Source organism: Meriones unguiculatus, chromosome 19, assembly GCF_030254825.1.
Source record: "Meriones unguiculatus strain TT.TT164.6M chromosome 19, Bangor_MerUng_6.1, whole genome shotgun sequence".
Taxonomy (NCBI): Eukaryota; Metazoa; Chordata; class Mammalia; order Rodentia; family Muridae; genus Meriones; species Meriones unguiculatus.
Genome location: NC_083366.1, coordinates 5,750,817 through 5,777,424, shown reverse-complemented (window position 1 = coordinate 5,777,424; position 26,608 = coordinate 5,750,817). Strand labels below are relative to the sequence as shown.

Here is a 26,608-nt window from a genome sequence, read left to right as displayed (position 1 = left end):
CATTAGAGATGAAAATATTTTCTGTTCCTTGCCAGAGGCCGGTCTACACTTGGAGCTCAGTATGCAGAGGTTTCCGGGCAAAGAGAGGGTAATAGTGTTAGGGCGTTGATGTCTCTGCTGTTACGGAGCTGGTGTACATCCAAACTCTGCACCTGTTATTTAAAAAAAATTACTATGACTATTATTAGAGGTGGGGCTGCACCTGCACCTTTGAAGGTCAAGGGATGACTTTAGGAGTTGGCTTTTTTCTTTTCCTGAGTGGGTGGCAGGGCTTGAACTCATCATGTTTGATGGCAAATGCCTTTTCCCACTGAGCCTATTCTGCCTTTTCTAGAGAGACCTGAGAACTGGGTGTGGTGGTGCATGCCTTCAGTCTCAGCCTTTAGTACTGTGTGTTCAAGGCCAGCCTGGTCAACATAGCAAGCTTTAGGCCATTTAGGGCTACCTAGTGAGACCCTGTCTCAAAAATAAAACAGAAACAAAGAAACAAATGAAAGACTGTGAAGAATCAAGACTGTTCTTGAATCCTTGTAGTTTCTCAATGATTGTTACTTTCACTCCCATCTTAAAAAAACAGAAACAAAAAGCAAAGGAAAAAGGGAGAGGAGGCTACTTGTACGGGCTTTGAACCCTAAGCATTAACCTTGTACATTCTATTGATGTCTTCTAGGGAGACATTAGTGATTCTCAGAGGCCAGCATGGAAATTTCCCTAGATCACAGCCATCAAAACATACCCATGGCTCTTCCCTTGCGTTGTGTGTTTAAGATGAAGTCATTGCAGGGTAAATGTGGCTGAACCTTGGCTGTATAGCTCCCTAACTATTGCCTCCCCTGACGCTCCCCTTGCCTGGCCTACCATAATGGAGACATGGAACTTTGTAGTGGTTTATAGGCCATGGAGATCTTCTGAGGGTCTGTGGCTGTCTTTGTTCTTGGTGTTGACCTGCCTGTGTCAAGCCATCTTCAGATTATAAACATTTAAAATTCCTGTTAGCAGATTGAAACTATAATGAAAAGTATACAAATAGTCAGGTTATTGGTGTTGACTCTGCTGTAATCACAGACAGGGGCAGCCTAGTTACCTGCAGCCTGTCTCTCCAAGTTTCCTCATTTGTAACAAATGCAATGACAGAAAGAAATAAACATTTGCTGCTGCAGTATCTAAAGTACAGGTTTTTTGTTTTTTCTCCAAATTTCTTGTCATTGTAGAATTTTGTTCTCCTTCTTAAACACACACACACACACACCAAAAATTCTTGTGAGTTACATTGATTTGATAGCAACTGCCCCAAACCCTCTTGGTGTCCTACAGATGAGACATCATAACTGTGAAATCATAACTGTGAACTGCACTTTTGTTCTTCTCTTGCAGAACAAGGGAAAAGCAACCTTCAGGTAACATCGTTGGAGGATGCGGCATGCCGCAGGCCGAAGGAACGCCTATCTAATGGAAGCACCCGGGCTCAGGTGTCCAAGCCTGCCCGAAATATCCCGAGGAGACACACTCTAGGTGGGCCCCGAAGTTCCAAAGAGATCCTGGGAATGCAAACGTCGGAGATGGACAGGAAGAGAGAGGCATTCCTAGAGCATCTAAAGCTGAAGTACCCCCACCATGCCACAGCAATCATGGGCCACCAGGAGAGGCTGAGGGACCAGGTAGGAACATGCTGTCAGTTCTCCCATTCTTGCTCATTCATTTAAGATGTTTACATATGCATTCATGTGTGTGTACATGTAAGTGTCTGTTTGAGTGTATGTAGCAGCATCCATGTGTGGATGCAAACCTGTGTGTGTGCGCAGAGACCAGAAGGGGGCGTCAGTTGTCCTCATCTACCATTCTGCACTTCAAGGATGGGTCTCCGAACCTTGCATTTTCTCAGCTAAACTGGCAGGCAGCAGGCTCAAGCGTTCCTCCGCTCTGTTCGTCTTTTGGAACTGAGGTTACAGGCTTGCACAGGGGCTGGAGCATCCCTTCAGCCACTCATTCAGGTTTGTTACTGTTGCAGTGTTAAAATTAGATCCAGGCTCTTGCTTACGCTAGGAAAACATTCCCATATAGCCCATTCATTGTTTTCTTTCCTTCCTTCCTTCTCTCTCTCTCTCTCTCTCCCCCCTCCCTCCCTCCCTCCCTCCGTTTCCTTCCTTCCTTTCTTTTCTTAAAGATTTGTTTATGCAGGGCAATGGTGGCACACACCTTTTGAGGGGATTCTAGCCAGCCTGAGCATGGCGAGCATGGCTCTGGGGCGAGTATGGCTCTGGCAGGTCTGGCCCTTCTCCTTATTCCCTCTGCCTTGTCGAATACTTACTATCAAGACTTGGTTCCCATGAGTTCATCACGCAACCACAGAGGAGGCCTTTTTCCCACCCCACAGAGAAGAAACAGAAGCCTGGGCTTGCAAACCCCTCGGCTTATGCTCACTAGTTGGTAAGAATCAGGGCTGAGTTGAAATGCAAACCCAGGCAACGTAACCAAGCTCTTTCATTCATTATGGAACAGCTGAAAAGTTCCTAAAGATGCCTGACGAAGGGACTCTAGCCCACTCAAGAGCATGCCTCTGGCAGGCCTGGCCCTTCTCCCCCGTTCGCTCTGCCTTCCTGAAAACCATCAGATAACATTCCTAAAGCTAGCCACCACGGTCTACTCCCTTCTTTGGATATTTCTTCCTCCTTAGCCTGACCACCAAGTTCCAGCTAGCAGAGTACTCAAGTCCAGCAACCAAAAGCCCCCTTTGGCTCGCCTAATTAACATGCCCAATTAAAACTAAGCATCTCATCCTAACATGGGGTTTCCCTTTTTACCTTTATAAACTGCCATTTGCATATTGGCCGTGTCTGTCTCTTCTCCATCCAGAGGCAGTCCTTTGTCCCTTGGGACACATACCTTTTCCCCCTCCTCCTTGCTCTCTTCCCCTTCTTCTCTTTCTCCTGCTCTTTGTCTCTTACTCCCTGCCTTCTATCTCTCTGGGGAAAATAAATCTTTGGGCTGAGAATGTGGTCTTGGGGTCCTGAGAAGGTATTTTTCCTTTCACCTTTAGTCTCAGCAATGGGGAGGGAGAAGGAGGTGTATCTCCGAGTTTGAGGCCAGCCTAGTCTACAGAGTGAGTTTCAGGACAGCCAATGCTACACAGAGAAACCCTGTCTTGAACACCCCCCTGGAATTGTTTATTAGTAGTATTAATATTATTAATTATTATTGTTTTGCTTTTTGTCTGTTTGAGATGGGGCTCACTGTGTAGTCGTGGCTGGCCTTGACCTCTCTATATAGACTAGGCTGACCTCAAATTTACAGAATTCTGCCTGTCTCTGCCTCCCGAAAGCTAGGATTAAGGGCATGAGCCACTGTGCCTAGCCTCTTATTATTATTGCTTTTTATTTATGTATTTGTATGTGTGCTTGAGTTTCTGTGGACTGCCTGCATGCAGGTTCTTACACAGGCCAGAAGAGGGTACTTGTGAGATGCTATGTAGGTTCTGGGAACCAAAGCTGGGTTCTTTGCAAGAGCAAACTAACTCTTGTAGCCCCTGAGCATTCTTCTAGCCCTCACAGCTCATTTTTTTATGGAGCAAGATGACCTTGGGGTTCACAGTGAAAAGACAGGTTGGTGTTCCTGTCACTTCCTTGTTTCTGATCTCTAGCTTAGCCACTGAAAAGCTTTAATGTGAGAGCTGAGAGAGCACTGTCTTCTAACCAGCATAGGAGAGAACAGGAGGCCTGATCCAAGAGGAAGTCTCACATATCATGCAGTTCTCTATCTAATGCACAGACCAAGAAAGATACTGTTTTCTGAATAAGACATGGTATAACTGCAGTTCATCTTGGGAGCACTGCTTGTCACAGTGAATGAATGAATGAATGAATGAATGAATGAATGAATGAATGAATGAATGAATGCAAAAGTCCATAAGTATATGTCAAGGTAAAATAAAGCATCTAAAAATAGACGTGTGACAAGCCTCTTTCTAAAAGCTGACACCAGGCTTTTGCTGCTGTCCTATTTACTTCTTACAAATCACAGATGTTTTTCTTTGCACCCTTTGCTTTCTGCCGCCTTCAGCTCTCTGTTCTCTCTAGATATCTGACAGCCACACAGATATCACCCGACAGCGGCACAGGGTGCTATTGTTCCTGGGCTGTGTGTGATTCTTTTTTAGCAGACTGAGCGAGTTTAGGGTCAAGGGAGATGTGAAGCTTCCTTGGTGGCCCTCACTGGCCTGTTATCAGATTGGAGACTGTGGTGGAGGAAGCAGAGAGGACTTGGCCATTCTTCTAAGTGGATGGAGAACAGGTGCAGGGAGGGCCCTCCGAGCAGACTCAGGTACCGAGCGGAGCTCCATGTTTGCAGTTCATTGTGAAGTTCTGCCTAAGTCACTCAGCTTGTGATTATCCATGGAAATGGGGACTGGTGTCTGCTGGTTCAATTTCAGCCCACAGTTCATCTTCACTTCTGTTTCTTCCTTAAGCCGAATGTTCTCTAAGAATTCTGTCACAGTGCCTAAGGTTGTGAAATGTGCTTTCTTTTCCACACTTACTTTTCTTTTCCCTTTGCATTGCACAAAGACAGACTGTGAATGACGGAGAGGAGGCGGGACACCTCCGTGTTGGGAAGATAGGGGCTGAGGACCACATCTGTGTGATTAAAGAGGGCTACCTGTCCTTTGACTCAGGCTTGGCAGCACTGATATGCATTTGAGCAATAGGATCTGCGCTTTCTTCTCTTTATGTCACTGTTTTGGGAATTGCTGTCTTTGATATGAAGCCATTCATACAGAAGTAACTTAAACTCAGATACAGTTACACAATATGGAAGACTGGGGATTTGAATCAAGAAAAGCATGAACTCAGAATCCTTGTATACTCCACTATCCTAGATGATAAAGATCGTGGTCTGTAAGTTTGGGTTTTATTGCTGTTCTTTGTTTGGTTCTTACACAGGGTCACTATGTAGCCCTGGCTAGCCTGGAACCCCTTATATAACCAGGCTGGTCTTGAACTCATAAGGATCCATCTGAAGCCACCCTGCCACGTCCAGGGATTGTAAATTTAGAGTAGATTCTTGTCACACACTAGCGGTACTACACTTCAAGAGGAGGGAGCTAAGGATAGAAAAGATGAAAATCTGTGTGCGTGGGAAGACATATTGGTTAGTGGCCTCAGACTACTGAGAGCTCAGCTGGAGCCTACAGGTGGTTTAGCAGCTGTTCCATCATGAGGCTGAACAGATGCTACATTCCATCTCTTTTGTAGTCCATGCTGATGGGCTAAAAGGGGGGATATTTTGAAGGGACATCTGTGTGCACTCAGGTTCTGCAAGTCCATCCTGACCAGCGTAGTAGACACCAGAGAAGCCTTGTCAGGGCTTGGGGAATACTTGTTGATGGCACCTCATCTTCCTTGTCTCCCCACCCATTTGCACTTTTCCTGCTACCAGACCTCTGACTGTAGATTCTTCCCCCTTTTGGAGAAAGTCAAATAACACCATCTGATGTACAAAGCCAGACCTAAATATCAGCTATTCCTTTGTGGTCTGTGTTCCTGCTCCCCAACATGGCTGACAGAAAGAGAATATCAAATCAAAAATGATGCATCTGGCATTGTACATGATAGCTTGGTTGAAGGAAAAACTAGGACTCTTCTAATTCCTTGGTACCAAACACAATGAAAGGACGTGCCCCTGATTCATCTTAGTGTACGTACTAGAATTTTAAATTTAAGTTTAATTTTTAAAAATTTAGTATTGTGTGTGTATGTGTACAAGTGTGGAGGTCAGAGCTGAGCTTTGTGGAGTCAGTTGTTTCCCTCTACCTTTATGTGAGAATTTAGGTTGTCAGGCTTGTGTGGTAAGAACCTTTACCACATGGGCCACCTCTCTGGCCCTGAATTCGCATTTTTAAGAATATGAGTGCTTTTTTTTTTTTAAATTCTCAATTATGGAAAAGCTGAGATTACCTTAATATTCCCAAAGTCCTCAAAATATACAGGTGGCCACTCTGCTGCATAATGCTTGTTTGTGTAAGAGTGGCTGCTTCATTGCTGCCTCCTGACACATTTAGTCTTTCCCCAAAACTTCTGTTTACTTACTTATTTGTATGTGTGTATACACACGAGGGTATGTGAGTGTGTGAGCATATGTGTGGGGCTATCAGGGCAATTCGAGGAGCCAGTTCTCACCTTTACGATGTTGAGCCAAGCTTCTGCACTGCTCTTCCAAGCTGCCCTGCAGTACTGTGGTTATAGATGCCCAGCGCCTTGTCAAAGCTTTTTATGTGGGTTGTAGGAGTCACTTGCACCCAGACACCTTTTGTCATCTCTAGGTCCTCTTGGGCTTTTTAAATTCTTCAGGGCCATCAGTCAGGGTCCGTTGCCTGGCTGCTGAGTGTGGTTGGGAGGCAGGCTTCACTGTAGGTTAATTGTGGGACTGGGGCTGTTGATTCACCCCTCTCAGTCAAAGCTTAGTGAGATCTATATCCTAGAGGCCCAAGGAAGGTGCCAAGGAAAGCAGCTTCCTCTCCATAGCAACGCTTAGCATTGCTCTAGTCTGCCTTTTGGCCACCTGAATATTTCAAGAACTTTGTTTGAAATCCTCATTCCTTTCCAGCACAAATGTTTGAGTATCTGAGGTTTATTTTCCCTTTGTCAATAAACAATTTTACTGTATTTCTGAAATTTACATTTTTAAACACTGCCTGGTCCTCCTTTAAACACCCCCTAAAATCTGATGTTATAGGGGGCAGCATGGCAGGTAGATCGCTGTGAGTTCAAGGCCAGCTTGACTACAAAGTGAGTCCAGGACAGCCAAGGCTACACAGAGAAACACTGTTTTGAAAAAAATAAAAGGAGAGAGAGAGAGAGAGAGAGAGAGAGAGAGAGAGAAAGAAGAAGAAGAAAGAAGAAGAAGAAGAAGAAGAAGAAGAAGAAGAAGAAGAAGAAGAAGAAGAAGAAGAAGAAAAGAATCAATTCAGTGGCTGGGAAGAGCACTGCTGCTTTTGCAGAGGAGCAGAGCCTGATTCCCAGCGCCCACACAGTGCCTCACAACCCTTTCCTGGCCTCTGGGCACCAGGCATACATGTGGTGCAGACGTTCATATGTGTAGGCAAACCACATGAATTAAGCTTTCATGTATGTACATATTTAGCACTATGTTGGCAAGGACTAATAAATAAGGTTTAGCACTGTCTTCAGGGCAGTGGAGAAATCTGCTCCTGTGCAAAGATTGATCCTGCGTCAGATCCCCTGGAGCTGGAGTTACAGGCAGCTGTGAACTGCCTGTTGTGGGTGCTGGGAACCGAACTTCAGCCCTTTGCAAGAGCAGCCTGTGCTTTTAACTCTTCAGACCACCCTGCCCTTACCCCAGAAGCAAGCTCTACATAAAGTTGCTAAATTAAGGGCATTTTGATGCTGAAAACTCACAAAAAAAACAGTGACAAGTGTTACTAATAGTGAGAAAATACCTTCTCCATGTAAAACAGGGAAACAGCCAGGGTGAATGGGATGGCTCTGTGGAATCAGAGTCGCTGGGAAAGAAGCAAGAAAGGAAGGGTGGGTGCTGTAAGAACCACTGCTATGACCTCACCTTGAAGGCGGGGCTAGGAGGAGAGCAGGCATCTTTACATCACACTTTTGATGACCTAAGGGGCTTCACTGAGAGTCTCAGTACCACAAACTGATGAATGAGATGGCTCATGCTAGGACAAAACAATTGCCGCTTACTTTTATTTAGTTATTTGTGCAGAGAACATTTCACATCACACGAGACTAGGAAGTATGGGCCTGGCCAGTCTTTCCCTTCTGCATACTATTGTTCGGTAGCCAGGTAAGAAGAAGAAAGGTGCTGGTGGGAGATAGACACCTAAAGCCTTGTGTATTAGTCACTTTAACAAAGTGCTAGCACATATAGACCCTCTAGCACATTTGTGGTGGGTTGTGCTTCAGCACAAAAGTCTTTGTTTTTCCACACATAGGAAGTATGTTGGTGACTGGGCAAGTCTCCAGAGAGGCCATTCTTACACAATAGTCATTAGTCCTGCTTGTTCCTTCTGTCCTGTGGAGATGCTGTCTTAGTACAAGCTCTCCCAGTGTTAGCACGTGTGAGTTTCAGTGGTAATTCTGCTGGAGTCCACCTTTAGTGACTTGGAGAAGGTGAGAAATCATGGTATTTAGCTGAATAATCATGAGCATTGGGAAAGCACTGCTGCTCTCAGTGCTACACCACTAAACTGAAGGACTGTGGTGTCGTTACCAGATCACACACTGTAGCCACAATTCTACGTTAGTGAATGTTGAGCAAAGAATATGACAGTGTTAAAAGAATCAGTGTGAAAACATTTATTAGAGAAAGTCTAGATAATCTTGAATAAGTCTAAAGGCAAGAGCATGGCTTTAATGACAACAATCATCTGTTTCAGACACACACAAACACATACAATAATAGTAAAAGCATGAGTGAAAGAACAGTCAAATACTTAAGAGAAATGATAATACCAAATGCCAAATGACCATGTGAAGCTGTTAGTTTACAAAGCTTCCCAAAGGGCAAGACATAAAGATTGTTCATACAGGATGTATGAGGCTCTACAGTCAACCCCCAGGAACACATGCACACACTCACTACAAAGATTAGAGTAAGAATTCAGTGATTGAAAGGACTTGGGGACTGGCAGGGTGTTCTAGTTGGCAAAGTACTTGCTATGTAAGTATGAGGATCTGAATTTAGATTCCCCAGTACCCACGTGAAAAGTGGGGTGCGGTTGCACACATGCCTGTAATCCCAGCAGACAGAAGGATCTGCATGGCTTGGTGCCTAACAAGCCTAGTTTAATCAGCAAACTCCTCCAGGTTCCAAAGAGACCCTGACCCAAAGTGAGGAGTACATCACCTCCAGTCTCACATGAACACAGTGGGGAGGGACAGGGGAGGAGAAGAAGAGAAAGTGGGAGGAGGAGAAGGAGGAGGAGGAGGAAGAGGAGGAGGAGGAGGAGGAGGAGGAGGAGGAAGAGGAGGAGGAGGAGGAGGAGGAGGAGGAGGAGGAGGAGGAGGAGGAGGAGGAGGAGGAGGAGGAGGAGGAGGAGAAATAAAAAGGGTAAAAACTCAAGAGTTGCAATTTTGCTAAATCAATTCCATTTGCTATTGACTGAACATGATACAAAAAGAGAAAAGCAAGTGGGGCTCACTTCCAAAGTGTGGCTTTTGATCCTTACTTAATTGGTCGCCACCACTCTTGACATTAGCTTTCCTTTTCATTAGTGTTCTAAGAGAGCAAGGGAGAACATCTCGAGAACAGCCGAATGCGAAGAGCTCAGTAAAATTACCCTGTTGAGGGGCTGGAGCGATGGTTCAAAGCTTAAGAGCACTGGCTGCCCTTCTAGAGGTCCTGCTTTCAGTTCTCAGCCACCACATGATGACTCAGAACTATCTATAATGAGATCTGGTGCCTTCTTCTGGAGTTCTGGTGTACAGGCAGACAGAACATTGCATACATACATAATAAATCTTAGAAGCAAAGAAAGAAAGAGAAATTATGCTGTTGATGAGGACTTCAGTAGAGACAGTGAAATGCAAGGGGAAGCCAGAACCAGGTGTAGCTTATACAGAGGCAGGACATAGTCAGCAGCAGACCCTACAGAGAACTGACACCACAAAAGATGGAGCATCTTGAGACAGAGGGCTCAGGTGATTCAGCATGGAGCCTGGGTGTGCACTCAATTCGCGAACATTGGGTTGTCTTCCTTTTTATTGCTGGTCAGGTCTGCTTCTTGACTTATTTACTCAATTGTCCACCAGTTTTGGAGTCATTCAGTCAGATGGTTAATTATTATGGACAAATACACTGAGCACAGATTTGGCTTTTGTTTTTTATGGGAAAAGTGTGAACTTTGGGTTCTGATGTGAATTTGTAGATGCTGAGACACAGTCAGCATTGTAGGTGAGTTAGTCATTTCCCTGAGGCTTTTTCTTAACCAAGGGAAACACTGCTGTGGTGATGAGGATGGAGTGAGGTAATTCATCCCTACTGCAATAGATGCTGAATACATGTCTGAACCCTTCTTGGTCAGGAAGAGATAGCAACAGTTAAGGGCATCCTAAATTGCAACCATCCAGCCCAGCACCCAGTCTATTGACTGCTATTTTAGGAGAGGGAAGAAATGTTAAAGTTGGGAAAAATTCCTGGTTATCTAAAATTAAATGAGTGGTCTGATCTTTGATTATGCTAATAAGCAGAGTGAATGAATCCTGGGTAGGGTTTTAATCACTGTTCTGTTGCTTTGAGGAGACACTGTGACTATGGCAACTCTTAGAAAAGAAAGCATTTACTTGGGACTTACTTAAGTTTTCAGAGATTTAGTCCATTATCATTCATGGCGGAGACAAGGGTGGAGTGCAGGTTGGTGCTGGAGAAGGAGCTGAGAGTTCTAAACCTGGACCTGCAGGCAGCAGGAAGAGAAAGCCACTGGGTCTTCTTGGGCTTTTGAAATCCACAAAGTCTTCCTCCAATGACATGATTTCTCCAATAAGGCCTCACTTCCTAATCCTTTCAAGTGCTGGGTGACCAGGCATTCAAAGCTATGAGCCTATTGTGGCCACTGTCATTCAAATCGCCACACCTGGGAAATGAGCATTTGCTATTGGGGCAGGGATGTCTCTCAGGGGCAGAGTGCTTGCCTAGTCTCAATGAAGTTTAATATCTAGCAATGTGCAGAAAGTGAGAAAGAAAGCCTGGCGTGGTGGTACACGCCGTTAATCCTAGCACTTGGGGAGGCAGAGGCAGGCAGATCTCTGTGTGTTCGAGACCAGCCTGGTCTATAAAGCAAGTCCAGGTGAGCCAAGGCTACACAGAGAAAAACCCTGTCTTGAAAACAAAACAAACAAAAACAAAAAAGGAGAGAAAGAAGAAAGGGAAGACAAAAGACACGTTTTCAAAGCCAATTTGACCCACACACTTAACAATTAAGGTCTTGTATTTTATGAGAACTGCATTTAGAAATGGTGCCACATACTTCACAAGCTTGCAGGAGATCATTGCATGGAGTAAACACTGAGGGAAAACTTTCACACCCGGGGTCAGAATTTGAATGCAATCTCAGAAGTCAGAATTTGAATGCAATCTCAGAAGGAGGGAGCCCCAAGGCCTCCTGTGTCGAGGATCCTGATTGGATGGTGCAGGGAAGACCTTTGCAGTAGGGAGGCCCAGAGAGACAAGAGTGGAGGTGGCTTCCTGTGGCCAGCCTAAGAAAGATGAAAGTGGGCTTTGGAGAAGAATATCAGTGGGTACAGGGAGAGGGAAGCTGGATTGTGCTAGCTAAGCCTGAATGTCAGCAGAAAGTGTGGATCCACAGACCTGGGCCTTGGTATGGGATTAGAGTAAAAGCAAAATTTAAAAACTAGCTTTCACTGCTATGTGAGAGGGATGGTGGAACTGGCAGCAGCCTTGGTGTTTAGACAGATCAACAGTGATAAGGTCCAGGTGGCAGCTACAGTCTGGAACATAACCAGAAGTACATATTGACACACCAGACATTACGGAGAAAAAAGAACAGTGACTGACTAGAGGAGGACAAAGGTACAAAAAGGGCTATTAGAGGTTCAGTAGAAATAGATCTAAGATCTGGTTCCAGAACCTGGGAATGGTGACACATTCCCTTAATCCCAACATTTGCGAAGCAGAGGCAGGCCTAAGGCCAGCCTGGTCTACATAGTTCCAGGGCTACATAGGGCCCCTGTCTCAACTACCAACCCACCCACCCAATAAAAAGAAAAGAGCTGTTTTCAGACCTCATTGTATGATTCAGCCTATAAGAGGCCCTTTACAAGGTCACCAAGAAGTCTGCGTCATCCACCCATGTTGCTTGGAAACATTTAGAGAATAGAGAACTGAAAATAGGGGCTGGGGAATGGCTGAGTTGGTGACGTGCCTGCTGTGCCAGCATAAAGACCTGAGTTTGGATCCCCTGCCACCACACAGAAAGCGGAGCGTGGTGGCAGAGCTTTGTGACAAGGGTGGGGCCGGGGCAGTTGTAGAGATAGGAGCATGCCTGGCTCTCTGGCCAATTAGTCTATTCAATAGGTGAGCTCCAGCTTAGTGAGTGACCCTATCTCTAAAGATGGAGAGGGATAGCAGAAAATACTCAGCATCAACCTCTGGCCTTCACAAATGCATCACACACATGCATGAACCCCCAACCTGCACACACATGTGCACAAACCCCTAACATGAACACGTGTACTTGCACACTTCCAACACGCACATACAAGCATTCTCAGGCCCTAGATACATGGTCACACACACACACACCAAAAAAAAAAAAAAAAAAAAAAAAGGAAAAAAGAAGCAATAATGAGAGGACAGAACTGACATGCTGTTGGATTATGGTTTTAGTAGGGGCTTTTCTAATACCGGCCCTAGCTCCCAAATAATTACCACAGAGGCCTGTTAGATTTATTCAGCAAGCTTCAGCTCTGTGACTGGGCAGATACTCATCTGTTCTGACCCAGTCATGCTAGTGTGGCTACCTCCCAGCCGAATGCCCGTTACTTGCCTCACCTTGGCTGCCTCTGCGGTACCTCTCTGTCCTCATGGCAACTTACTCCCCCCTTACCCTTCTTCTTCCTCCTCCCCCTCTCTACTTGAGATGCCCTCCCCAAGACGAAGTCCCACCTCCTGTCCTCTCTGCCCAGTCGTTGGCACTTCAGCTTTTTATTAACCAGAGATAATTGGGGAGCATCCTTTACACTACCGAGAGACTGGAGACTGTCATTCATAGAAATGACAATGCTCGCAACCAGATCTCAGCACAGCAGTCAGCATCTGAATACACAGTGCACCAGATCATCCCTGGGGTCTGTCGTTGGGGAGAGATTGAGTGGGGAAACACCATGTCTGCAGCCTGAGGTTCAACAGCATTGGAAAGCATCTGTTTGCAGCCTCTCCCACCTGCTGTCTCCCAGCTGTACTGCAACATCACTTTGCATTCTCATCTCAGTTATCTTTGACATATCAGGTCTGCCCTTTCTCTCCTTCCAATTCCCTTATCTGGGGCTTTCCAGGACCACCCACCAGCCTGTCTTTGAGTGGAGGTGAAGCTGAGCCTTGCATGTTCTCGGTCTATGGGATGGAACTTAGAGCTGAGGGCTTGATTTTTGAGAGTCTGGGGCAAATATCACCAGGCATTGACCTGCCAAATCTTGAACCAAAGAAGCATTTTTGCATGAATGTAATGTGCAGTGACTTGGTTTCATAAGCATTTTTTTGGCTCCTAATGGTGGTCAGAGATGCTGCTTAGCCGGCACCAAGGTGCAGAACTGAAGGCTGAGCAGGTGTGGTGACTACAGGAAATGAGGTGTGCGAGACACTGACGGCCCAGTGTGCTGTGAGAGTGGTGAGATTTTCCTGTGTTTTACATCCACCCTCATTTTCTCCTACTCTATTTCTTTGTTCCTTCCTTTCTCTGCAGATATTTCTATGGAACCAGAACACTGTCCTATGCTAAATATAAACAGTATGAGAAGCATTATTGTCCAAAGACCAGCATGCACCTCCCAAGTCTTTTCATCTGATCCTTTCTCCATTATTTCACAAAACATCTGTACGTTCCTTCAGTATCAGTAATTTTGACCCATATAAGTACTAAAGAGCAAATATTTTCATGCTTTTTCTCAGGTGTACTTTTTTAAATTATTTTTTATCAAGAATCAGCTTACTTTTTTTTTCAAGCAATCTCTTTGGTTTTTAGAATCTATCTTAAACAATATCTTTTACTAGTTTTAAAAATTTATCTTATCCTTTATAATTTCTTGAAATGAGTTTAGTTTTTAAAAGATTTAATCTTATGTGTATGAGTGTTTTGCCTGCATGTGTGTATTTGGCCCATGTGTTTGTCTGGTTCCCATGGATGTCAGAAGAGGGTATTGGATCCGCTAGAACTGGAATTAGGTGGCTGTGGGCCAATATGTGGGAACTCAGAACTGAACCCAGATCTTCTACAAGAGCAACAAATGCTCTCAATTCCTGAGCCGTCTCTCCAGCCAAAGTTTAATTTTTACTAGTCTTTTCATTTTTCTTTGTTGGTTTGTTTATTAGGTGTGTATGTGTACACATAGAGGTCAGAGAACAAATTTCACAAGGCACTTTCTCCTCCCATGTGCATTCTGTAGCTCCAATGTCAGGTGGTCAGTTTTGGCTTCAGGTCCCTTTTTCTACTGAGCCATCTCACCAGCCCGAAATGAGTTAAAATTTAATGTTGCTCTATGAGCCCTGGCTAGCCTGGGACTGCTTTGTAGGCCAGTCTGGCTTCAAGCTTGCAGCAACTCTCATGCTTCTGCTGCTGAGTACTAAGACTGTCAGCATGCCTCACCATGCCCAGAGTCAGTCTAGATTTGGTAGGAGAGTTCATTTGTTAATATTAAATATTCCTGTTATTACTCTTCATTTTAATTTGATCATGAATCTGTCTGTTAATCTCTGAGTACGTGTCATGCCAAGCACAACTTGACAGTCACTTGACTTCAGGTCTTGACAAGGTGAATTTGCAATAGCAGGAGGTGGCTCCAGGTAAACGACGTAGACACATAGAGAACATGAGAACTGGATTCTATGCCAGAACCCAGACTGCACACATGCAGCCTGGAGTCACGAAATAAACCAGTCAGGGTTCTGCAGAGCAAGGGAAGAAACAGCAAAATGCTCTTTCTTCAGCAAAGCTCAGCCTTGCTCTTTAAACCTTCCGCTGATTCAATTACGGAGGGTAGTCTGCTTCACTAACACCCAAAGGACTGATATAACTCATGTCTGAGAAATTCCTTCCCAGCAAAATCCTGACCAGTGTTTGATGGAACACTTAGGCACCACAGCATAGCCAAGTGGCTACATAAAATTAACTCTCCCCCTAGCACCATTAAGCAGTAGTAAAATGAGCATGGGTGGTTCTAAAAGAACTCAAAGGCATCCAATAACTGCCTGAGGATCAAGGCCTGGTGGGATGAAGAAGGATCACCAGGGTTGGGCTCCACCATTTCCTTAAAAATTTCAAATACTGATTTTCTTTTGGTGACACCCAAAGTAAGATTTCTACTTACAAAATTGTTCGTGTTTCTTTTAGTGGCTATCAGTGTTTCTTTGGACCAGGTTACAGAGATTTCTGGAGACTGGTATTTCATTAACCTTACCTTCATCCTTGGGATCACTGGCCCTGGGGTTATGAGGGCTGAGCTCTGAGTTATGATGTGTTAGCCCTGGTTGTGCTGTCCCTGATGGCTTTCATGCAGCTCAGAGCAGGTCAATGCCTTCCCTCTGCCCAGCCACTGTTGCTGCTGCTACATCCATTTTAGACTTTCCCTGGCTGGACTTTCATCTTAGACACTCCCTAGCTGGACTTCCATCTTAGACTCTTCCTGGCCGAATAGTTCCAGAATCCCAAGCATCTCTTCACCCAGGATGTCTGGTGATCCATAGAAAGTCTGCTCTTTGCAATCCAATAAGGACATTAAAGTTGGAAGAGCTCCACAGGGCCCAGCCTCATTTCTTTAGTATTTTCATATCCTGCTCAAAGTAGATTAATTAAGCTAGGAGCAATGGTTAAGCACAGGCATTCTGGGTTAAACCTTGGGCCCACCCAGGTTTATATTGAGACTCCAGTGTCTGTGGGAGAGCCACGCAACTTTATCGCTTTGAGCCTGCCTATCAGGAAAGTGGGAATGTTGGTCCCTCCTGTATACATGAGGCTGTGAAGGTTAAAGGAAGTAAGGAGTGATTATTTTAACAAGGACGCTGAAGTGCCTTTTACTGAATGACAGTTTGTAAGTCGCATGTAGGAAACTTCTTTTACCAGACACTTCTTTCATTCCTCAGAGGCTTTATTTCTGAGTGAGCGCTTCTCTTTGTCTGTTACAACATAGATTTGTTGAAACAAATTCGAGAGTATTATTTGCTCTCTTGAGTCAATTTTAGATGTATGTGATGTTGCTAAATGTAGAAACAAAACAAATTATCATATTAGTTATTTTTCTCCTTATTACTCATATAAGAACCCACTGAAGAGCGGGAAGATTTATTTTGGTTCTTGGTTCGAAGCACTGTCCATCGTGGTAGGGAAGACTTGCAGCTATGGTGGCAGAACATGAGGCTGCTTTCTGGTATTCTGGCAGAGACCAAGAAAGGAGGTGGGGGGGAATGTGGAGGGAGGCTGAAGCATAACCATTAGGACCCTCCCCAAGGCCCCAGCTAGGCTCTACTGAACATGCCACAGCCTCTCATAACTGGAGAGTAATGGTTCAAACACAAACCTGTAGGAGACATTTCACATACAAACCATTACTTTTTTTAAATGCCTGAACTTGGTTACTAGTTTAGTAAGAGCATGATAGTATTATTAAAGTGTTGACGCTCTGTGTTCCCCTCATTTGGGGGCTGTAAGAGAAGTCCTTATTGGCCAGGCCACCTCAAATCAAGTCTGAGCATCTGTGCCAGCTCTCATGTGTTGTCCTTATTGCTTAGATTGCTGGGGCATGAAACTAGCCCACATCAAAACAGGCACAATTCCCACATCCCACAATGATGTCATCCCCAGCATTTACCTCTGCTTGCCTGCCTGTGAATGGGTTAATCCTGGCTTTTGCCTCTGACTTATTTTTGTAATTATTCCCATGTGCCTTTCACATGCTGATTTTTTTTTTTTTTTTTTGATTCTCATTTCCAAGCTTGACTTAAGTAAGCAAAAGCTGAGATACTGTCATTTCCAAAATAAGCCAAAGGGAAAATTTGGCCCATTATAACCACTCTGCCTGCTGAACCTCCGTTCACATGCTCCTCTCTAATGGAACGTTGAGGAATAACTGTAATTGAATAGGGTCTCCGCTCCATCTGCAGATTCTACCAAATAAAACCCAGATCTAGTTCTGTCTTGGTTTTGTTCGTCTGGCATTGTGTTTGTGCCCCCATTGGGTGAAGCCTAAGCTTGGGCTTCATCTGGCTGTATTTTCAACTCACAGAGGCAGTAATTGAATCTCTGACAATAGTCTTGCCTCCCAGGAATACTCCAGCCCAAGGTGTTGTATTAACCTGGCTAGTTCCTGGTTCCCTTCAGAGGAAATGTCCTATTTGTTGACTGTGAACCGGGGCAATGCAGAACTCAGAATTGTCAGTGGATGGGATCCAAAGCCCTTTAACGCAAAGAGCCGTTCTGAGTTTTTGAAGCCAGCGCTTTGCTCTCAGTGGAGGACGGCGTGAGCCTGGCGTGGTGTAAAGGTTAACTCACCCTTGCTCTCTGGCCCTTGGGGGCCAGTGCTGCTGAGCCTTTTGCAGTTTGTTGCAGGCTCCTGGGGAGTGAGAGCAGGTGGATCTTGCAGCAACGCATCCAGCAGTGCGGTACTGTGTCTGAATCCTCATCTCACTGAAGTCCTTCATGCTGAGGCGCCTCACAGCCAACTGATAATGGTCCATAAGCCCTGGTGGATTTGGACAAGATCCATGCAAACCTTTCTCTTACTTGGCATCAACAGTTTAAACCTGGAGAATATATGGTGTCTACACCATATTTGGTAATGGAAAGAAGGAATGATGAGTTCAGCATTATAACCAAGAGGGTTTCGGGACAAACTGGGCAGAAATATGTCCAAATCTTTTGGTAAGCAGTACATATTTCATCAAAAAACAAACAAACAAAAAACAAACAAACAAAAAAAACCCCAAGGAGATAGTGAAGCTGGAGAGATGGCTTAATGGTTTGGAACATACGTTGATTTTGCCTAGGGCCCTGGCTCAGCACTCACATAGTAGCTCACAGCTGTCTTCTTCAGGCCGTGGGGCACACACATGGTGGTACACAGACAGACAGACAAGCAAGCAAAACACTCATATACAGAACTAAAAGTCATTTGAACCTTTACAAAATTTGAGCTAGTGAAAATTGCATAAGTGCATAAAAGCTTGAGTGTCTTTTACAGAACGTTCCTCCAAAGGCTAAGTTCTGTGTTAGTTCAGTTATTTACATAAACTTGGAAGACAAGCACATTCATGCTAGGAAAGAGTTAAACATTTCTGCACCTCCTCCTACCACCTCTGCAGCCACAGGCCAGGGGAAATGCACACAGCTGCACAGGCACACATGGACACACTTGCTCAGGTAAGGAACCTGTTTTGCAGGTTTTCCTGGTTAAAAGTAGGTAGGGGGTTGGTGGGAGAGCAGAGCGGGAAAAACCTTTACAAGTGTAAATTGAAGGTTTTTCAAAGTAACTTGACCTGGCAGAGAGAGGCTCATGTGTGCCACTGTGATTTTTTTTTCTTCCTCTTCCACTGATTAACTGCATTGTTAGACAGGGAGGGGCAGATTAACGAACGCCTGTAATTTTGATCATTGTTTTCTGCAAAACAGCCCAGGCTTTGAAAATGAAGCCACTGGTTTTGGCTGTGTCACTGCCCACAGCACTAATTACACCGTGGTGATCAAGCCCCTCTGAAAAGGTTTCATTAGTGAACAATTTCGGAGGATTGTTTAAGTCTTTGCTTGACAGGTAACATTGGCATGTAGACAGGTGGGGTTGAGGTTTCCATGGAGATTTATGATGTCATGCTTGAAAGAGCATGTCAAGACAGCCAGTTTAACAAGTAGCTACTCAAAACGTCCTATAGGCTACAAGTTAGGCTTTATGCAAATGAGGAGAGTTTCACTGGGAAAAACTACAGAAGCAAACAACAGAGACATGGAGGGGTCCTTACCTGACAGCCCAGAGGAAGGAAGACTCCGCAGTCCTTTAAAGACAGAAAGTTTCAGAAGATGAGCTAGAATTTCTCCTTTCACCGACGCCTCACCTGTGGAGTGCTAGGTACAGGTAAATGTGTGGTTTTATTTCCTGTTTGTTTTTTCTTGCAGTTATTGCCAAAAAATTATTTGGAAACACTGTGGTCTGTTCTGAGCATTGAGCTCTTGGCAGGAAGAATGGAGTCTGTAAGCATGGTTCTCCCACCTCCAGCTTCCAGCTTCGGGGCTCTTTGTTGTTGAATGAACTGAGATTTTCGAATAGAGCTGAAAAACAAGTGATGTATTATGCATTGTGCTGATTGTGCCTGTGAATAATGCTGCAGGAAAGCTCCGGAAGGGGACTCACGGGATGTCTGAGCACGGAGATATTTTGTGCATTTGTCTACTGTTTCCAGATGCCGTGTGTGTGTGTGTATGTGTGTGTGTGTGTGTGTGTGTGTGTGTGTGTGTGTGTTGCATGCATGCGTGCGTGCGTGCGTGCGTGCGTGTGCATGCCTGTATCTGAAGCTAAGACTCAGGTAATTCTGTATATTCATTGTGTAAAGTATGAGAAATGAGAAATAAAGTAGCTGGAACATCCCAGAAATAATCTGGAAATTAGATTTACAAACAGAACACTTTTGTTTTCAAGTGTACCTGCAAGTTTTTTTTGTTTTGTTTTGTTTTTGTTTTTTTAATAAAAATGCTTTCTAGGTCTGAACAAAAATATAACCATGCTGGAGTTACTAGTTTGTAGACTTTTAAGAAACTAGTTGTGAATAACAGGAGGACAGATTCAGGAAAGGGAAATGATAGTAGTTGGAAGGTTTGATTCTGGACAGAAGTCTGGTCACTTGGTAGTGGGGGCTGGTGGATAGCCCTGTAGCCACCGGCTGTCTCAGCAGCCCCTCAGGTGGCCTGTCAGGCGGAAGTGGCGATCCCCAGTGTTAGCTGTTCTGTGAGTTCGTTAGGCTCTCCCTCTTCAAAAGCACATGGAGTAAAGTCATTTGTCTCTTCCCTCTAAAGCATGGGACTAACGCCCAGGCTCGAAATACCCCGAACACCGAAACCTGGTACTTTTGAGACAAAACTGCCTTGAAGCTAAAGATAGGCTTTAAGATGTTTTGAATATGTAAGCATGGAATCTGAAATTTCGAATTTGAGGAGGATGTGGATTAGCACCGGAATTGGCTTTCAGTTAAATTGTTGTTACCAGCTCACAAGGTGACAAAGGAGGTTGTGAGTCCTGGTTGCCTCACTTACTAGCTGTGTGACTTGGGGAAAGTACATTCATACCCTTAAGCCTCAGTTTTTACCTCCATACAGTGAGGGTGACAGTACCATGGTGCAACTCTAAGCTTTGATGCCTTACATATTATGAGTTGTTTTTACTTAGGAGGCACGTGGCACTCCAGTGATTACAAAGAATTGCTTTTTCCCTCTTCTATCCTTCTTGTCATGTTATTACAACAGCCAAGTAAAGACTTGTAGAGTCCATGTCTTAGACTTTACAGATGAGCATCTATGACTCAGAAGATGAAAATGAGCATATTAAACTTCTGCAGACCTAGTATTGTTCCTCATGTTAACCAATATAGAGAAAATGATTTCACCCTTAAATAACCAACAAGCAGCAACAAAACATGTTTGTCAAAGGAACAAGGATATATGCACATATATACATCTTATGTTTGTGTGTGTATGTGTGTGTGTTTACATTATAATATATATTACAAAATTAATAATGCTTGTGCTACTTTTTCTGTAGAGAGGGAACTGAAATCATACTTTTTACTGATAACCTGTTTATCTGAGCCCAGGCTGCTGTAAATAATCACAGTCTGAGATTGCATCCACCTCTCACTTTTCTGGGCCTACAGGAAGAAACACGTATGGATGCCACAGTGACTGTTGAAGTGGAAAGCAAGTCACCCAGAAACTGTGGGCTCTACATGATGCAGGGGTTCCTTTTTAGTCTAGACTTTGGCGCTTCCTTTCTCGTCTTCATTCCAGACATCTGAGCAGATCATGGTTATAGTCTACATTGTTTGAGCGGGAGAGACAATGTGTTTTTCATTATGTTATTTTTAGTAGTAGTGATTTTCATTATTGTTGTTGTTATTGTTATTATTTGTTGTTGTTGGTTGGTTGAGGGAGGATCTTGCTCTGTAAGCCCCAGTATCCTTGAGCTCACTTATGACCATCCTTCTGCCATAGTCTCTTGGGTACCGGGATTACAGGTTTGCATGCGATCTGGTTCTTGAGTAACAACAGTGTATCTACTCAGGAGAAATCTTCTGTTAGTTCTGGGTTTTCCTAAGCACTTTCGAAAGTTCCAGGTTTTTTAGAGCTGCCCAGACTCTGCTGGGGAGGCTCTCAGCAGGAGCTTGGGTGGCCCTCACAGTTGATCCTGCAGTGGTTCTGACATCCTTGCTGCTGAAGCTCTGAATGCTCTCCCTGGTAGATTACTGCCAGTGGTCATAGGAATCCTGTTTTGTGATCTGGTTAGCTTATCTTCAGAGACAATCGACAAGTCCAAAACTAAATCTAGATTTCATGAGAGAGTCGCGCCAGCGGGGAGGTTTAACCCAGGGTAGAGAGTTTGCCTAGAATGAACTCTACCAGCAACAGGGGCCAAAGCTTCAGCTACATTTAGAATCACTACTAGTTAAAACAAAAACGAATATTCAATAGTGATTCGTTTTTGTTTTAACTAGCACACTGAGCAGTCACTCTGCTCTCTCTTACACTTAATTGTTGCACTGAAGCTCTATTGGATAAGTAAATAGTGACTGTATACTGTACATTTTGGAACATGGCAGCATTTGGTGAAGGTTCAAAGTCAAGAGAGGTTATGTGCAGGGATTAAATACTCGAGGTGCTTGGGTTCAAATCCCACCTCTGTTAATTACCTGTAGCACAAACTTTCTGTTGGAGAGCATTCATAGGTTTTTATAGGCTGGTTAGATAGAACAATTGACTTTTATCGTCTTTTACTATCTTATGGATTGAACTCAGGCCCTCCCAAATGCTAGGTAGCTACTATACTACTGACTGATGTCCTCACCCTGAGCTCTAGAGTTTTGAAAGCCTCCTAAAAACGGAGTTAGTGGTCTTTCATATTGTATTATTGCTCTATAGTTTTTTGTTTTTTTAATATTTACTTCTTTAAAAAGGAAGGCACTGGAATGTGCTACTGTTTAAAACAATAATGTAACTAGCAGTTCTTAGATGTCTGTGGAAGAGGTAGAAGAGAATGCTCTGTGTGAGAGGACAAAGCTATCCCAGATGCTGACTACACTATAGGCCCTTTTTATATTCTTTACCACTGAACTTCATTAGAAGCACCCAAGTTTACAGTGTGTGTGTGTGTGTGTGTGTGTGTGTGTGTGTGTGTGTACACTCCTGTGCATGCATTTGTTGGCTGTGTCCCTGGGCCTCGTCTGTACCAGGTAAGCTGTCTACCACTGGGCAGTAAAATGATACCAAGCTCCTGAGCACCCAAGCACCCTGGGCTATTGCAGAGTGGTTTCCAATTTGTTGTTGTTTGGAGACAAGGTTTCTCTCTGTAGCCCTGGCTGTCCTGGAACTCACTCTGTTGACCAGGCTGGCTTCGAACTCAGAGGAGATCCACTTGCCTCCACCTCCTTAGTGATGGGATTAGCTCTGGCCGCTCCTGTGCTGGGCAGTGACCTGGGCTGCTGCCTCGGCTGCTTCTGCAGTGGTGGAGAGCAGGCCCACGGTCTAGTGGTCAGGTTATCTCGTTTATGTGGAGAATGTCTGTGAATACCACCCTGGCCGTCAGGAGGACATTGTTACACCCCGTTTTCCACATGGTCTTTAGTAAGGTAAACATGCCACAGCCGTCATTTGGCTTTCTGTGTCACAGGAACAAATTTGTTTTGTAATTGTCTCTGAATTTTGCACAAGAAATGTGCATGGATTTCCTTCTCCGGGAGAGGTCGAGTTTAATTCTTTCTTATATTAAGTTTTATGATTGTTGAAGTAAATGTCTCAAATGATTGTCTCATGAAGGACAAGTTTCAGGCTCTTTGTGCAGTGTGTGTCCAGGTGTGTATGAATGCATGTGTGTCCATGTATATATGTCTATGTGTGTATGTCTGTGTGTTTTATGTGTGTGTGGGCATAAGTGTATGTGTCCGTATGTGTGTGAGTGTGTGTGTGGTGTGGTATGTGTATGCATGAATGTGTGTGTTGTGTTGTGTGTGTGTGCATGAGTGTGTGTCCATGTGTGTATGAGTGTGTTGTGTGTATGCATGAGTGTGTGGTCATGTGTGTATGAGTGTGTGTTGTGTGTGTATGCATGAGTGTATACATCCATATGTGTATAAGTGTATATGGTGTGGTGTGTGTATGAATGAATGCGTGTGTCCATTTGTGTATTAGTGTGTCTGGAGTGTTGTGTGTGTATGCATGAGTATGTGTGTCCGTTTGTGTAGGAGTGTGTGTTGTTTGTGTTGTATATATAAGTGTGTGTGTGTGTATGTATGTATGTATATAAGAGCATAGCATCAACTGACTCAGAACAGTTCTGTTTTAAGAGCAGTTATCAGAATGGGCCCATAATACCTTAACCTGACCTTTGAAAATTGCTGTGTAGATCGCTGCTTTTTGTTTGTTTGTTCCCCCATCATGCATATAACTGCAGTTGACCCTCCTTGTGTCCTTAAACATATCAGCACTTCTAAAAGACAAATTTCTGGACGTCAAATCAGATTATCAGCGCTGAATGATATCACCCAAAAATATTTAGGAAATACTAGTTAGTATTGTGGATGGGCATGTGACGTCACTTCCACATGATCCAGGTACAAGCGGTGCCACGTTATGACAAGTGTTGGAAACCCTAGATGCAGTCATGATCCGTGACCAAGTAAGGCTATCTGAGCGGTGCACAGTATTGGCATCATGCGTGTGATTCCATGGCTGCTAGAAAGACTGGGTCGCATTTGTATTGAACCAGCGTGTGTCGTGTTAGTGATATTTCCAGTAAATCAGAAACAGGCCAGCAGGATCGTAAGTGTGGAAGTTTTAGTTTTTGGTTCCTTTACTATTTATACTTTTGTCACAAGCATGCAGTGCTCTTTCAAAAACAGTTTGCAAGGTGAGTAGTTGTCCTGGCCTCTAGCCTGTGTTCTCAACAGAGGCCAGCAGTCTAACAGGTGGACAAAACTGTGCCCTCATCTCCACCAAGGCAGCCTCTGTTGCTTGTGGAAGGAAGCGGGCTTTTCTCTCTCCTTCATGGGTGTGCAGTCTGTATCCCTCCTTCCCAAACAAGCACTAGTTTGGATCCTGAGTAACAGGGTGTTGGGTCTTTTTAGGTTGAGATATTTTTAGGCTGTCTGAACTTCTTCACTGAAAGTAGCTAGCATCTTCTAGCCCATCATACAAAACGTTCACTTCATTACCAAATCCTGGACCTTAGCAAGATGGATAAACACTATGTAGGTGTTTTCTTGTTTTGGTTTAATTTTGAGATGGGGTTCTCATTGTGTAGACAGGCTGGGCTTTTAAATTCATGTCACAGTCTCCCAAGTGCCGAGATTAGAGGAGCACACCCCTGACTCCCAATTAGGTTTTTATAGGATGTTTCTAAAAGTTCAACGGAAATTCAGCCTCCTAAATAAAGCTTCATCTTAAAACTCAGGGTATTACAATTTTCCTAATCTGTTAGAGCTTTTCTGTTCAGAGCAAGCAAAGTCAGTGATAGAAGACTCTTCCTCAGAGAGTGTCCTGTGTGGAGAAAGTTACAAGAAGCAGTGTGAACACCCTGAAGAAAGCTTTGGGCGTGACTGAAGCTCCAATTTTTTTATTGTTGTTGTTGTTTGAGACAAGGCTTCTCCGTGTAGCCTTGGTTGTCCCAGACACTCTATAGAGCAGGCTGCCCTGGAACTCAGATCCACCTGCCTCAGCCTCCCAAGTGCTGGGATTTAAGGCATTCACCGACACTTCTAGGCTCCAATGCTTTTTAAAAGTGTCTGCAGAGCCTGTGCAGCCCTCAAGTACAGTGGGATTGCTGTGTGTGTCTGCTGGCGTAAATCAGTGTTGTCCTCACAGTAACTGCTCATGAAATCCCCTGCTCCCTGAAGATACCACAGTGCAGCCAGTGGCACTTACATCTCTATACAGTATTTCATGACTGAGCACACACTTGCCATTAGTCAGTTAACCCAGAAAAAGCATGAGAAACAACTCAATTTAGAAAAACTCCGTTTGGAGTTAAAAGAAGAAGCTCATGGCTGTGATGTGCAAATCAAGGGAAGGCCATAATTGAAGCAATTTTATTACAGAAAATATAATTACTGTTGCCCTGGGGGAGGTAGTTGACTTCTAAGACAAATGCAGCTTTTATAAATCATTAGAAAAATGGGCCAAGCTTCCTATCTTGTTGGATAAATACAATATTTTCTTCCTCCCAATATTAAATACCATAGGTATGTTTTATAGAGGTGGGCACACATGTGACATGGTTTGCTTGTGGAACTCAAAGGACAGCTCTTGGAAAGTTCTATCATGTAGGTTTCAGAGATTGCACTTTGGTCTTTAATCTTGGCCACAAGTGCCTTTGCCTGCTGAACTGTATTGCCAGTCCACCACAGGATTTTTATGGTACACAGACACACAGAAGTCAAATTTCTTTGTACATTCTAATCCAATACAGTTAAACTTTTGCTGGTATATATCCAGGGATCACTGAAAACAAGTATGAGTGTTAAAACTAGAATCCCCATACATGCTACTACATGTCAGAAACATCATACATTATAATTATCATTTTTGAATAAACATCTCTATGTATGAATTGATGCCATAGGGCCATCAAGAAGACACAACGGATAAAGACTCTTCAAACCTGCCAACTCCCTGGGCTCCACACTGTAGCACTTCGCTATAAATACAGCACACACAAACAAATTAGTAAAACATTTTAAAAAAAGAGATGTATAAAAAATGGTACCAAGACTGAGGACAAGGGAGAATCCTGATGCTAAAGGCAAAGGAATGGGGATTTGAACTCAGCGATTCTAACTCCAGTCTGTGCAGTCATTCTGGTATTCCCCTAACGCGTGTGCTATGGAATGCAGTTTGTTGAGGAGGTTAGATTTCAGATGCTTTAATTAGGGCTCCCCAGGCCCAGACTTTTCCTTTGTATCTCCTCCCATTTCAACAACCAAGGAGTGGAGAACTGAAAGGACGAAGCTTTCTCAGCCCTGAAGTCAGGCCTGGAGATTTCGCATGAGGAATGTCAGATGCAACTGTGAAGCAACTTTCTTCCCAGCATTATAGCTCAGAGACAGAGCCTGTAAGTTCCTGGAAAGTGAGCTCTAGGTGGCTGGTAGAACAGGGGTCACTGAGCACTGCTCCTTGCAGTGAACCCTGCTCCCTTGCTCAGTGTCCCCAAGCCTACACACATAGGCACACATTTCTTGTTTTCATGTGAGATTTCAGAAGTGCTCACTGGAGTGGAAGGGACAAGTTTGGCAAGTTTTGTAGTCAGAAATAAGAGCGGAGAGAAGCTGGCTGACCTCAGTACCAGGCTCTAGAAAGGCCTGTGTGATGATCTCTGCAAGTTTCCATAGAGTATAAAACTAGGGGTGGGGCAGAGCATGGAGTCTGCAGTGCATGAGGGCCTAAGTTCTACCTCCATCTCTGTAAAACAGAAAAGAAACAAGAATCAAAATTGAAATCACTAAAACTTTATAGAATCAGGTGGTTTTCACCTAAAAAATGAAATTTCTTATATCCCACTCTGTGACACACCATGACATATACAGTTTCCATGGGGAAATGTTTTTTTTTTCTTATTTGTCTGTTTGTTTATTGTTTGTTTTGTGGGGGAGATTGCAAGGGCAGAGGGCA

The 26,608-nt window shown here is 44.1% G+C and overlaps 1 protein-coding gene across 25 annotated transcripts in view; it reads left to right on the top strand.

Moving 5' to 3' along the window:
- Positions 1 to 26,608, top strand: part of Kiaa1217 (KIAA1217 ortholog) — an 839,639-nt gene that overhangs the window by 567,118 nt on the left and 245,913 nt on the right. For 24 of the 25 annotated variants that reach the window (XM_060372904.1, XM_060372908.1, XM_060372905.1 and 21 more), the window contains one exon: positions 1,375 to 1,658. In XM_060372904.1, the coding sequence (XP_060228887.1) occupies positions 1,545 to 1,658 (114 nt within the window). In that variant the 5' untranslated portion in view covers positions 1,375 to 1,544. Of the gene's footprint in view, positions 1 to 1,374; positions 1,659 to 18,728; positions 18,819 to 26,608 lie in introns of those variants that run through there. The other variant, XM_060372910.1, reaches the window with a different exon arrangement.